Source organism: Lissotriton helveticus, chromosome 5_1 (genome assembly GCF_964261635.1).
Source record: "Lissotriton helveticus chromosome 5_1, aLisHel1.1, whole genome shotgun sequence".
Taxonomy (NCBI): domain Eukaryota; kingdom Metazoa; phylum Chordata; class Amphibia; order Caudata; family Salamandridae; genus Lissotriton; species Lissotriton helveticus.
Genome location: NC_136065.1, coordinates 263,376,872 through 263,392,233, shown reverse-complemented (window position 1 = coordinate 263,392,233; position 15,362 = coordinate 263,376,872). Strand labels below are relative to the sequence as shown.

Below are 15,362 nucleotides of genomic sequence, written 5' to 3'. Positions count from 1 at the left end.
TTCACAGGAAAGGCCAGGAAGGGTTCCTCAGCGGTATTCGTACAAGCGCTGAGATGCCTCATGGGTGATTCATGCGCTATACAAGTACCACTACATTTACATTTACATTTACATTTTACCTATGGTATTGATGGTTACGAAGACTCCAAGAAGCCAGATCACTTGATGCAAGCCAAGGCTGGAGGACGCCACAATAGTTGAAGTCCCGATCTTTATTTCTTGATCCCATGCGTCTAGAACTCTCCACAAACCGAGCTACAGCAATGCTGAGATGACGTGTGTTACATGCCAGCAGCTGCTGGCTATTTAAACTTTGTTTGTGGGGAATGCGCGCCAAGCCCTGACTGCAATGACGTGCAGAGTTAGGAAACATAGAAAGAGGGCTACGAGATGAGCACTCGAAGGAAGAGTGATCGTCGCCATGCTTGAGTGGACCCAATAGAGTAACTATTCATTATGGAACATTAGCGAACCAAGTTTGGCAAAGCTAACTGGAAAATGCTGCATGCATTATGCAAATTGATACTAGCTTGTCTCGAAAAAATAAAATAGACCCGGGAAGCCAAACGATGTCGGTGTTATTATGTCAATGAGTATAATCGTTGCCACCTTAGAGAATTATGGACGTAGTCCATTCACTATCTTTTTTGATGATATAACAGTACTTTTAGTGAGAAGGATTTGGTTGCAAAGATTGGCTGAACAAGAAGGAAATACCATTCAGTATGTAATACTGAAAGTCAGATGGAACCAGATTATAGCATATATACTACTATTTGAAGGTGCCATGAACGGGCGGGTTGATAAAAGAATAAAAGAATGGAACACTACACAAAATATAGGGCAGAGAGTTCATTGTATATAATGATAAGAAGCTTTTCATGAACAAATCGGCTGGTATCTCAAGGAAGTTCTTCAGCAGGTACAGAGATGCCAAATTCCAGATGTTATGTGGGCTCGGGTAAATGGATGGTACCCAATGGAGCATAGATGTGGAAAAAATGCAAATCACCCAGGATTATGCTTGAGAACCTGGTCCCAGGGGATTTCATTGTTCATCCCGTTCAGATACATATTTAATAGGAATATCCAGTAGACTTCTCGACATTTTCGTATATTGGTACTCAAGATACTGGTATTTGTACGGATTTTCTCTAGTATGAAACAACGTATTTAATCTGGGGTGTGGTGTTGATCCACATAGTTTTGTACTAATGGAGCCTGCAATTTGTGAGTACGGATGTGAGTACGGATGGCTGATCTATGTTAGTCTGGTAGACATGGTGCGTGCTGTTTCGCCCACATAGCCTTGATTACATGGGCATAAAATCAAATAGATGATATTTGAAGTTTTACAGTTTGTCAAAGTTTTCAAAGATAGATTGATATTGTTGAATGAGAAGTCTTTAGTCTCAATGGCGAATTGGCACGCTGTGCAGGTCATGCATTTGAAGTTGCCATAGGGAATGGTTGTCCTTGGATGGAAGATTGGATTGTGTGATTAGGGTTATTGGCCATGCGAGATCGGGCAAAAAGGTCTTTATTTTTGCTTTTCCTGTACACGAACAGATGTTTAGGCAATGTATTATGTTTAGGTTTTGAAGCATTGAGAATATGCCAGTTAGAGTTGATTATATGGCGAATTTTCTTATTCATTGTTGAAGGTCTGGTCACAAATACTAGCCTTGAGATAGGGTATTTAACTTGAGGTTTAAGAAGGTGTTGCCTATTATAAAATCGTGCCCGTTTATAAGAGTCACTTATCAATCTTTTGGGGTATCCACAAGCTAAAAATGTTGTTTTCATGTGTACAGCTCGGATATCAAAATCCTGGACATTGGACAATTCCTGCGACTTCGCAGGAATTGTACCAAACGGTATGCTAGACTTTAGCATCTGCGGATGAAAACTGTCAAAGTGCAAAAAAATATTGGGGGCTGTCGGTTTGACGTACAGGTCGACTTCCAGAAGATTGTCTTTATTCTGTATTGTAATGTCTAGAAATTCTACCTTGGTGTTACTCTGATTGGCTGTGAGTTTGATGTTAATGTCACAGAGATTAAGCCAGGATACAAAATCAGTGATAGTTTCATAATTCAGCTGTCCAGATGAAAAAGACATCATCTATGTATCTGGACCACAGATACACAGACTTCCTGAATGGGGCAATTTCATTGTGGATATAGCTGTTCTCATATAGAGCCTTATATATATATTGGCTACTGTCGGCGCACAGGAAGCCCCCATGCTTACTCCCTTTGTTTGTTTGTAAAGGGAGCCATTGAATTCGAACGTATTTTCCATGAGGAAAATACGTAGGCATTCAATGATGAACAGTCTAGGACAATCGATGTTAAAAATATCCATAAACCAATTGACCGCTTCCGTGTTGAATCCTGGTTGGTACAGCTGAGATTAGTGACTTGTGTATTTATAGCGCTACGTGATCCCAACCTGTGAATGAGATGGCACTGCGAAAATGGGCAAAACCTTATTTAAAAATTCTATTACACACAGCAAGTGTCACTCGAAATGCCACATATTTGGCAGAACAATGTCACTCATGAGTGAGTACACCAGAGCCATGAAAATAGCACACATAAGTAATCTGAAAACTTGGCAAAACACACAAGATGATGGACGGAATGTTGCACATTGGCAAAACATTTACCCCCAGTCACAGATCTGGGTTTAATCCATCGTTATTTTGCTCACCACGCCACCCCAGTTCAGACATGGCCATATGCAAATCAGTCTTGACTCTGTGCCTCATAGGAACAGTCATGCCCGAACTGCCAAGCCATTTCTTCCCTGAACCGGAATCAAGCATTTTAGGACCGGTTTCTGGCTATCGGCCATCATCAGCCAGGATAGCTTGACTCCAGTGGTGTAGTGAGCATGGAACCCACATCTGGACATACCTTTCCACATACGTAATCTGAAAACTTGGCACTTATGAGCTCTGAGGGTGCAAAAGCCCCTTAAGTGCCAAGGGCCCAGCCCTGGCCCACCCAATTGCGTCAAAAGCATAGAGTGCAGACAGGCACGTGGCAGACACAGAAGGGCTGGCAGAGGAACGCCACGACAGGCAGAGACAGGCTCCAAGTAACCGATGGCGCGAGTGTTCAACACACGGAAAGAGAGGCTCCAGGAATGGGATGAAAGGGAGTGTCTAGAGAGGATGAGACGACCGCACCGCAGAGAAAATGGTAGACTGCAGAGATAGGAGTGTGAGAGTGAGGAAGGGAGCAAGCGAGACAGGGATCCACAGTGCGCACGACTTGGAGGCGAGTGCAGGGAAGAGATGCGAGGAGGGTGGGGGGGTTAGAGTCCAGAAGCAAGTAAAAGAAAGACTGCGCACATAGGAGAAGATGAGGGTGTGTGATGACTGCCGATGTGGGAGGGGAATTATAGCAAGCACGGGCAGAAAGGCTGCGAGAAAAGGATAAAGGCGAGGAAAAAGAGAAATAGGAAGAACACTAGACACAGCCCCTAGAGAGAGTATTTAAGAGAAAGGACAGGAAGGTGACGAGGTCCGAGAAACACGCGTGAATACACTGTGGACGCAGTGGCGTAACGGAAATGATGGGGCCTCCCTGCAGAATGTGATGGGGGGGCCTCCGTCTCACATATCTCACAGATTTACAATGGTCCTAAACTGAGTGGGGGGTGGGGCTGAAGGTTTAGAGGCACCCTAAAGGGTTGAGCCCACCCCCCGTGAAAATGTCAGGGGAGAAAGAAGTAAGGCCTACACTTAATGCGGGAAGCATGGCCTGTTGAAGCATGATGTATGGACCGGTGGGATGAATGGGGGTTGCAGGGAGGGACAGTGCAGGATCCACAAGGGACAGGCCACATGCACAGTACATGCTGGGTTGGATCAGGACTGGCCATTTATCAGAACCACGCATGGCAGTCGGGAGAGGAAGGGGGAGAGTACAGACCGCAGAGAGACGATCCTCTGTGAGGGCTGTAGACTAGGGAGAGGGTGGTAAAGAAAGCGAGGGAGCAGGATGGAAGTGAGTAAGGGGGAGAGATCCATCAAATTCTACCACAAGGGACTCCAAGAAGGCGGGAGTGAGGGGAGCAGACTAGGGGTTAACTCTGGAGAGATTGGCTGCAGCTACTGAGAGAAGGAAACAAGTCAGATTGTAACAGTAGGCTCTTAGAGCGTTGGGCAGCAGGATGATGGGGGTGGAGGGGTGAGGGGAGGCGAAGGAGAGTCTGATAGACAACAAGTCACAGAGAGACTCGAGACAGGCTATATGGAGGGAAAGAAGGAAGAATAGAGAGACACATGAATGGACGAAAAGAGACAGGCGAGGGGTCTGGAGTTGCCACAGAGTTCCACGTCGCCTGGGCACATTGTTTTCAGTCCGGGGCTCACATTAATCTGCCTATCTGTTCTGCGTGTTGTAATCTTAGGTTCACTCAATTGAAACAATTGGAGTGTCGCCTCAGATACCAGTGATTTGAACGGCAACCAAACATGGAAGCACGGTTTCCTGATGACAAGGCTGCACAGGCAGAAGCAATGGGGGTAGGGAACAGTGACAGGGAAGGATGCGACCAAAAGAGAGAACAAGCACACGCGCGCTGCTGCAAAAGAAAGTGAAAGCAGGCTGGCGAGACGAGAGAGGAAAGGCAGATGGCACCTCTGCTTTTTATTGTGCGCGTAATCGCACTCTCTATGCCACCCGGACTTTTGAAAGCCCACTCACTAAATGTCTCGCCAGAGCAGCGCTTGCGCTGGCTCAGGCGAAACCTAAACACGATCTTCATAAATTTATCTTAACAATGATTAATATATATCCTCCTTTCTACCACAGGAGGGCACCCTTTTACTGAAAAATAACAGACATCGAGGTATAAATGGAAGACCACCATGTCTAAACTTTCTGCATTTTGCTATAAACACAAAACCATGGAAATTGCAACAATTGCCATTATAAAAGATCTTTTCCTGCTATACAGTAACTGTGATATACAAACTAGTGAAGTACTATCTACATTTTACAACTATCAATGTAGTAGGAATCTTCTCTCACACCCAGAACAGGAACCTTACCTTCGTGATGTGGTGCAAACACATGTATTAAACCCTTAACCCCCCCCCCCCCTACTTTTGATAATTTTTGATAATTTGGAACACACCTGTAAATACCTATAGAGTATTCAATAGTGATTCACCACCTCGGATCTTTTTGGAAGGAACTCCAACACTGTATAATACACTGTACAAATCACCATGTTTTGTACCCCAATATGAATTTTCTTCCTTTTTTTGTCAAGTCATACTTAAAGACTGCACCTAAGAAAACGTAAGCAGTGAACCATTGAGCTCACTTACGAAGAAGGGTAAGTTAACCGTAACAATGGTGTTCCAAAATTTGAAGACCACCTTACACTCTATGGTCCTGAAGAAAGCCACCTGACTTGTAAGAGCAATCCTTAGGCCGCAACATGTCGACCACTCACTAGGTGCAGTGGACCAATTCACTTATGCACCGCTTTTTCTTTTAATCATGTCCCTGTCCTGACTTAATAAAGTTTTCTTAAATAGGACAGGAGACATTCTTAATCACTAGTCACGGTTCACGACTGCGAACCACACAGTCTCCCTCCTGGTGGAGGTCGGTGAATCACTTGGAGAACGGAACACTCTAGTGATTACGACCCGATGATGACACTATCCATCTGACCACACGAGCAGATAAAAATTATACTGCACACTGTGTTAATGTGGTTGAGGGTCTCCGTTACAACACATGTGAGACTCTGGTTCTTTGCCACTAGTGATTCATTCCCCTATGATTATTAGCATGCCCATCTTAGATCTGTTCGCAATCTCAGAGCTTGAAATTTCCTCTTTGATGTTCTTTTGGAGATGTGTTCTGTGTTTGGGTGAACTCGGTCTCCTGTGTGGGTTGCCTCTGTTTTTCCTGACTCCATAGGTCCTTATAAAGGGCAGGACAGACTGAGATGCTCAACATGATAGCCCCGGACATTGCGACAAGTAGAACTGAAGCCTATGCACTCCTCTTTCATTATCTCTACTGGATGATCTGCTGTCCTAGCAACAGGACAGGGTTCTGCTTGAAACATTCACACTCTGTCTGTATGCAAGAAAAGTGAGCCGAAACAGCTGAGTGGTTTTGAGCTGTGGATGTGGTTTGCTAACTCACCACACTTCCACAAAGTCTATCTATACTGCCCATAAGTTTTTGACCTGGCGAAAAGACTGCTATGCTGACTTACCCCTGTTAATTATTTTGTTTTAAGCCCTGCAAGGCCTTGCTATGTGCACAGTTAAGGGTAAACTATCTTTCGATTTAGTGTGTTCTGCTTTTGCTTAATCAGCTGTTTCTATTCAAATCATGTGTTGTGATGTATTTTCTGGAAGGACTTATTTTTTCTGCCTGTCCTTTTGTTATGCCACCACCTGACCTTTATTTGGTTCTTAATTTTTGATGTGTGCCCTTTGAGCCCATGCATAGTTGTACTCTGAGCATGCTCACATTTTCCTTACTGCAGTCACTTCTGTGTGATGCATCGGTGAGCTGCAGGCGCTTTTGGTTTGGCCGCTATACACTATGCTCCAGCGCTCTTTCTCCCAAAATGTAAGGTCTCCCTTCTATGTGGTCAGTCTGTCATTGTTCCTGCATTTTTCTGTCTGCCACATCTCTTAGGTGGAGGAGAGGTTTCTCTGGGTGAATCCTAAACTGGGCCCTAAGCAGCCATATTGAGAAGGCTAGGGAACACTGTCTGGATCATCAGCATTACATTGGGTTTGCCAGTGCAAAGAAAGGGAATGCAGTTCAGAAATAGACCTTGTTGGGATGGATTGTTGGGCCTTCATGCTCATGGAACCTGAGCCAAGGCTACTACAACACCTTCCCTAGAGCTGTTCCTGTGTTGAACATCTGCAAGGCTGCTTCATGGGCGTCCATCCACACTTTGGCAGGCATTGACTTTTAGGTTCACATTGAGTGCTATTTTGCCCGCTCAGTTCTGCCGGACATTGTAGTGTAAAATACATGCGCCATAATCTGCGTCTTTTTGGGAGGTAATGTCTTGGTGTCAAATCACAAGGTCATGAATCTGCAGATAGGTATCCAGCAGAAGAACAAATTACTTACACTTGGTAACCCTTTTTCTGGTGGATGCTCTACCTTCATATTCCTCACCATTCTCCCTCTTCCCTCTTTTGTTAAGTAGCCTTTTCATAATAAAAAGGTTCAAAGTCATATCTGGCACACTATCGATCTTCGATTCTCAGTCGCACCATGTCTAGAGGTTTAGAAAACAATGGAGGTACTGACCTTCGTGTACCAAGGTGGTGTCTTTATGAGGTTTTGTGTCATCGCGTCAAAAGGTGGTGCAGAGCCCAATGACGCAGCCTGCCTTCATGCGCGAGCTATTGCAAGGTTCCACATCCAGTCTGGTGCTTAGGATTCACAAGGCGAGGAATTTGTGGTTAGGTAGAGTATATACCAGAAAGAGTGTGGTCAAAGGCAAGTTACTTGTTTATCTGTGCCAACGCTTTCCCTTTAATCTTGCAGGCCAAGGCAAACATTTCTTCATATGCAAGATGTCAAAATAAAACAAGAGGAAATGTAACCAGCTATTTGTTAATTGTGCCCCATTCACACAGAATGGACCTCTTCCAAACAATGCATTTCTTGTTGGATACTCTTTGTAACAGGTTTTTTTCGTGGATGACAGATAAATCCTTTTCAACTAATGAGAAATCAACAACTGTATCCCTTCTTAAAAATATTCTTGTATTAGAAATTTTCCAAATAAATACACAGAGATCATTTCACACATGTGTAGGGCACTTCTGCATATATTCCTATTGCAGAATGGAAAACCAAATAAAAGATATCAGCAGATTATGCCTCACCAAAAGCACCTGTAATTATTCCATACACCGAAGCCAGCTATTCTATCCAGTTTTCATGAATATTCATAAAATCACCTGAATGTTATGGAAAATATACTTATTTGTAAGCCTAGTTCACCATTATGGAATAATTTTTAACTGAATTCTTGGCCAACCCTGACCCCCCTTTTTTTTTTTTTTTAGAACCCTAGGCGGTGAATCCAGTGGGGGACAGAATTAAAATATGATGTAGCTATTTGATACTGATAGTAATAGGTTAATTATGATTTGTAATTTTCAGATAATTTAGCAAGCTTTTATGTAATGCATATATTTGAGTAACTTTTGAGTTTTTATGGATTTTAGGTCTCTTATGTTAAATGATGGAATTTAATATAATTTTTTTCAAGTACATAGCAACTAAAATAAAATGAATGATGCCCGATAGCAACTTCAGAATCAGTTCTCTCAGAGTTGTTGGAGCTGGGCTCTCCAAGAAGGCATAGCCAGCCAAAGCTCCTAAAAGGAATGTTGTGTTTGTTTATGGATAAATACTACTGTCTATCTGCCTTAATGGGTTTTAGGTCTGAAGTTAAGTTAATCAAATTATTAGTTGAAACTGATCAGTTAAAAGGCCAAAAGAAATAATATGCCAGTAATGGCATAGGAGAGCTTTTTCTCTACTAAAATTGTCCTGGAGTCGCTCTCAGATTTCATGGGTAAAGATTCCTGTGATGTAGAACTTTTAATGCAAGTATGTAACTTGCCTTCAATGAATTGGTTATCCTGTGAGAAGCTATATGCCATTGCTAGTCAGTGCCATAGCTTCCATCAAAATCTCGGTGTTGTGTAAGCCACAACAAACAGGTGTAGAGTCTTAAAGTAAAAATCTCTACACTGGGTGGTGTGCCTTTTCACCTTGCAATGCAAGACTGTGGATTGGTCTTCCTCCTGCCCTAGAAGACCAACAGGATTTAGCACTATTTAACCGATTTCTGAAAACAATCTGCCTGTTTAGCACATTTAGGCCTCTAACTTCTGATGACAGTCAGTACTCTGTTCCTCTCATTATACAAGAAATGTAAACATAGCAAATAATAGATTTAGAGATCAGCTATTGCATCTTAGACGGTAGCACTAAAGGAAAAATGGAGGAAGCTACAAGAAAATGTATTTATTGAAATAAACTGGACACAGCCAATCCGTGAATGTGTAAGAGAAAAAAAATTCTTGTCAACTAAAGACCCCATTTTGCAATAGGACTTTATAAAGAAATGTATCCTTAGAAATTGATTGATAGAAAGGAACGTTGGCTTTAATTTTGTGTTAAATGTTTGGCAAGCCTTGTACACCACTTTAATTATTTTTCAGTATTTGTTTTGGTTCACATATAGTTAATTCAAATCCTAAAACATTTTGTCTAGCATCTATTTTTATTTTAAGGTTGTCTGTCAATATTACAATAATGTCTTCATTGATGCAGCTACTAAAATGAGAGTAGAGTTTCTTAAGAAGTGCTACTTAGCAATCATTTAATTACTCGAAATCAAATTATATTCAAAATGTTTAAATTGAAATATTTTGTTTTTATTCTACTATGTTTATTTCAGAAGCTGCCAGTCCCTTAATGCCAAATGCTTTTCCTCTACTACAAAGTAAGTAGTTTCAATTTCCAGTTCCTGTCTTGAAAGTTCAAGTGGGTTCATGCATCCAATCATTTGAGGTGGTGACTATCATACTTAAATTGTAAGCTTATGGGTTTGTAATTTCATTGTTTTTATGTTGGGAATCTTCTGTTCTGTAGTAGGGGATCTCTGTATATAGTCATAATCTAGAGAATAGTCCCGCTCATGTGCGGGGACCCTGGAGCAATCAAAAATAATCTCTTAAGCTGTCTTTATGTGCAATCCTGCATAGACACTTAAAAGAGAATTTAAAGACAAATAATGCAGCCTATACTTATCAGGCTACAACTAGATATTCCACCAAAATTACATACAGCACAGCCTGACAAGTTTCTCTCATAGAAAAACTTCCCCTTTTTGCCAAGAAAACCTCTGGAACATGGAGAGGAAGGGGTGGACAGACAAGCCCAATAGGCTGCCATTATGTGGCTCAAAAAGGGATACTGTGCCTTTAAGGAAACTTTTTAGAACTCTCAGTATCCCAGAATGCACAGCAGCTCCCCTCCACTTTCAGTTCTTTTTTCCGGCTCCTGCTAGCAGGATCCTGGGGCATTGAGCTCTCCCTTTTCAGGGTTATTTCAATGTTTTGCACTTTTAAAAGTGTTAGAGTGTGTTCACTCGACGTGTTTTTGAGCTTTCTTTAATTACTGGTGTTTTTCTGGTAATTCTGAGCCCTCATTTATCAAATATGCCTGCCTTATTTGATAAATGCCCTGAGTGCTCTAGGAAGAAGGCCAAGTCCGATCCACACGAGGTGGGTATCCTGTGTCTCCCTTCTGCACATGTTCCTGAAGAGTGTGAGATCTGCCAGACTTTCACCTCCAGGACCTTGAAGGACAGACAGAAGATCAGGCTCCAAGGACTGAAGCAAAGAAAACATCAAGGTGGGTCTGGGCATTCTGGATCTGCTTCATCTGCCCGTGCTGAGGCCTCTGGGGGGCTTCCCAGTGAGAAGAAGACCAGAAAACGGCACCGGTCTCCGTCGACAGCCTCGACGTCGGCGTCGAGAGGAATGACAACGGTCTGTTCCCCGTCTCCCCAGGGCTCTGGGTCGAAGCGGCGTCGACGTTCTACGTCGAGGGGACTGACGTCGAGTTCGATGTCGGGGACAGATTCATTGTCGTCATCGACGTCGAGAAAAGTCACGCCGGCGCTCGCCGTCGACTAGGCGTTCGACGTCGAAGAGGAGATCGTCGACATCGAGAAGATCATCGACGTCGAGACGAAGAGCGTCGAGGTCACGGAGATCTTCGACGTCGAGAAGGAGAAGTCCGACGTCGAGACATAGATCATCCACGTTGAGACGCCGTTCGTCGGCGTCGAGAAGGCGTTCGTCGACGCCGAAGAGGCGCTCGGCGCCTAAGAGGAAGGCTTCGTCCTCCAGGAGACGTTCTGACGCCAGAAGCTCCTCCAGATCATCGGGGGCACAGCGACTATGTCGTTCACCGACAGGGGGCACGGCCTCTCGGTCGCCCCAGTCGGGTCAGGCTAGGAAGAAAAGGAGAGAGAAGTCTCCGGGCTTTGTGTACTCTGTGGTATACTCGCCCCCTAAATCGAGGTCGCCTTCACCACCGCTTCCGTTGCCAAAGGATCCACCCCCTCGGATTCCGCCGCCACCTCCTCCTCCCCCGCACCCTCCTCCTCCGCCGCCTCATGGGCTGCCACCGAATCCACCTCCGCCCACTCATGGGCAGCCGCCTGCTCCACCGAGGTCAACCTCGTTGCCGTGCTTTCCGACTCCGCCTGCAGAGCCTCTTCTTCTGAGGCTTCCGGTCAGGCCGCCACAACTTCCGCCGCTGAGGCCTGTGGAATGACCAAGGCCGAGGAGGTCTAGATCCCGCCCCGGACAGAGAGGGAGATCCAGGAGTCGCCGCCGTTCGTCTATTAGATCTAGACGGCGCCACAGGAGGGACAGGTCTAGATCTCGTACGATTCGTCTAGTGCCAGGGGCTACTCTCCTACCCTGTCGGGGTCCCCTCGGACGAGGGTGTCGCCTGTGGACGACATTATATCCTTCCAGGATGTACTGCTGAGAGGGGCGAGCAAGCTGGGCATAACGCTTACTGTGCCCACGCCGACGACCTCAGTCATTTTTGGACCCTTCATAAGAAGCAATTGTCTCAACCTCTGTTGCCGTTAGTCCCGGGATTGGAGGAGCCCACCATGGAGGTGTTCCTCACTCCTGCGACTACGAAATCAGCCCCCTCCAGGCTCCAAAAGAAGTACAGGGCTCCTGACTCGGACCCAGCATTTCTCATGGTGGATCCAGCACCGGATTCGGTGATAGTGACGGCGGCGCGGAAACATGCCACCACCCCGTCATCTACAGTGCCTCCAGACAAGGAGAGCCGCCGGATGGATTCGGCAGGCAGAAAGATCTGTGGGACGTCCGCCACCTCCATGAAGGCCGCGAGTGCCTAGGCGTTGTTGGGAAGGTACGATCGGGCTCTGTGGGAGTCCCTCCAACAGTTCGCTGACCTCCTTCCCAAGGAGAAGAGGGAGGATTTCATGGAGATCCTGAACGAGGTGCTGCTGGTCTCTAATCAACTGATCAGCGCAGCTGCGGATTCATCACTCCTGGTAGCCCACGGGTACTGCCATGGAGTCAACCAGAGACGTCACGCCTGGTTGCGGCTTCGTCCTTGAAACCTGAGGCCCAACAGAGGGTGGCCAACTTACCCTTTTCGGGCGAGACCCTCTTTGGAAAGCACGCTGACGATGAAATGACCCGGATGAAGGCTGAGGCTGAAACCCTGACGGCTGTCGGGTTGGAGAAGCCCAAGGAACAAAAGAAGACTTACCGCCCATTCCAGAGACGGTACGGGGCGCAGGGCAGGGGGCGAGGCCAGCAAACTGGACAGCAACAACAACAGCAGTTCCAGAGGAGGCCCTTCCAAAAACGTCAGACGGGCCTGGGTGGGCAGCAATCTGCCACCGCGACGAAGGGCCCGGCCAGGTCTAGGCCCTGAGCTGTTACTTCCCCGTCCTCCGTTACCCACTCCGGTGGGGGGAAGTGTCCAATACTACCTGGCAGAGTGGAGAAAAATTACTCAGGACAAGTGGGTGCTGAATATTGTTTGCAATTGATACAGTATTCGGTTCAGCAGCCCGCCTCCATCAATTCCACCGGTTTGCTAGCAGTTTCAGCTGCGCGAGCTCCAGGCGGAGGCCAATACCCTGTTAAGGAAAAGGGCGATAGAAGACGTCCCTCTGTCTCAAAGGGGAAGAGGTCTTTACTCAGGGTACTTTCTGGTACACAAGAAAGACAAGAACGAGTTCAGGCCCATTCTGGATTTGCGGCAAGCAAACAAATAGATTCGCAGGGAAAAGTTTTGCTTGCTGTCTTTGCACCAGATTTACCCTCAACTGCAAAGGGGAGACTGGCTGTGCGCGATAGACCTACAGGATGCATGCTTCCATGTGCCCATTGCACAGAAACACCGGAAGTTCCTGCGATTCCAAGTCGGCGCCAATCATTATCAATACACAGTACTACCGTTCGGGCTGAAGTCTGCGCCCAGGACCTTTTCAAAATGCATGGCAGTGGTAGCGGCACACCTGAGAAACAACAAGGTGTTTGTCTACCCGTACCTGGACGATTGGTTGATCAAGGCATCCTCCTTCGCGGAAGCTCAATCTCACTTCCAGAAGACGTCCGTTCTCTTGAACAAGCTGGGGTTGCACATCAACATGTCCAAGTCTGTCCTGACGCTGGTCCAGTGCCTGCAGCACTTGGGAGCTTCCATCAATACGCTGTCAGCAAGCGTGTCTCCTTCGGAGGAGAGACATTTATCACTCCTTCGGAAGGCTCAGGCTCTTATGACCGTTCCATCTACAACAGTGAGGATGGTGTCTTCTCTACTGGGGTAGATGGCCTCCTGTATATTCCTCACGCCACACGCACGGCTGCTCATGAGACCGCTGCAGGAGTGTCTGGAGGATCAGTGGGACCAGAGGCGAGGGAACTGGGTCGACAAGATACGACTGTCTCTGCATGCTCTACAGTCCCTGAAATGGTGGTGTTCAGCGGAGAACCTCCTCAAAGGGGTTCCCTTCCACAAGGACATTACCACTCAGACCATCGTGACGGATGTTTCTCTCCACGGCTGGGGAGCGCATTCCGGAGAGTTACAGATACAAGGAACGTGGTCCCCAACGGAGTCCACGTATCATATCAATTTCCTGGAACTCAGAGTGGTTCACTTGGCACTGAAGGCCTTTCATCCGTCCTTTCAGACCAACTCTCTGCTTGTACAGACGGACAATACGACCATGATGTATTACCTCAACAAGCAGGGGGGTTCGAGATCACGCACTCCGTCGCAGGAGGCGCAGGCGATCTGGCACTGGCTGCTGGCCAGAGGACTGACGATAACGGCTACCCATCTGCCAGGTGTGCAGAACGTTCAGGCGGACGCGCTGAGCAGACTGATTCAGGAAAACCACGAATGGGTCGTAAACAACGAAGTACTCAGAGACGCCTTCGCCAGGTGGGGCACTCCAGACGTGGATCTGTTCGCCACCGCTAAAAGCAGCAAATGCCGAGACTTCGCGTCCAGGTATTTCCAGCAGGGGACGCTGGGGAATGCACTATGGATCAATTGGTTGAACAGCTTTCTGTACGCTTTTCCACCCATTCCCCTGATTCCGGCGGTGCTCCTCAAACTGTCCCAGTCCAGGGCGCGGATGATCCGAATTGCCCCGGAATGGCCCAGACAGTGGTGGTTCACGGACCTGCTTCACCGAGCTCTTCTTCCTCGCATACGGCTGCCGTGCCGGCCGGACCTTCTCACGAAGTTCGAGGGACAGATGGTACACCCAAACCTCTCGTCTTTGAGTTTGGCGGCATGGCTCCTGAGATAGTGCAATATGGCCATTTGAATCTCCCTGCGGAGTGTATGGACATACTGAAGGAGGCTAAGAGACCTTCCACTAGGACTTCTTATGCTTACAAGTGGAAGAGATTCTGCATCTGGTGCAAGTCCGAGAACTATGATCCGACGACATGTAAGGAAGATGTCATCCTTCCATACCTTTTGCATTTGGCGCAGTCTGGCCTTAACTTCCATTCCATTAAGGTCCATCTAGCTGCGCTGACTGCCTACAGGAAATGCCCTTCACAGACTTCCTTTTTCCAAATTCCTGTGATAAAGGATTTTTTGGAAGGCTTGAAGAAAGTGTTTCCTCCTGTTCGTCTTCCTTCGCCTTCATGGGAATTGAATGTGGTGCTGTCCAGATTGATGAAGGAACCTTTTGAACCTATTCATAAGGCTTCGCTACAGCACCTGTCCTGGAAGGCGGCGTTCCTCGTGGCCATTACATCGGCCTGCAGGGTGAGTGAAATTCAGGCGTTGTGTTGCCAAGATCCTTATACTGTATTTCATGCGGCTAAAGTTGTAATGCGTACTCACCCTAAGTTTCTTCCTAAGGTTTTTTCTGATTTCCATGTTAACCAGACTATAACGTTACCTACATTTTTTCAGAATCCTTCCACTCCAGCGGAAAGATCTCTTCATTCCCTGGATGTCAGAAGGGTGTTGAAATTTTATCTGGATAAAACCAAGGATATTCGTTGGTCAGACCAATTGTTTATCAACTATGGGTCAGTGAGGACTGGTCTTGCTACCTCTAAACAGTCCATCTCGAGGTGGATTGTGTCCTGTATACAATTGTGTTATCAAAAGGCTAATAAGACCTTAGGGGGTAAGCCTAAGGCTCATTCCACCAGGGGCAAAGCGGCCACGACAGCTTTGCTCCATAATGTTCCCCTTGCAGAGATCTGCAGGGCTGCC

At 46.4% G+C, this 15,362-nt stretch overlaps 1 protein-coding gene across 10 annotated transcripts in view; it reads left to right on the top strand.

The window, feature by feature from the left end:
• LOC144754418 (zinc finger protein 618-like) overlaps positions 1-15,362 on the top strand; it is a 1,175,017-nt gene that overhangs the window by 849,695 nt on the left and 309,960 nt on the right. For all 10 annotated transcript variants that reach the window (XM_078642172.1, XM_078642166.1, XM_078642168.1 and 7 more), the window contains one exon: positions 9,496-9,540. In XM_078642172.1, coding sequence (XP_078498298.1) covers positions 9,496-9,540 — 45 coding nt within the window. The remainder of the gene's footprint in view (positions 1-9,495; positions 9,541-15,362) is intronic.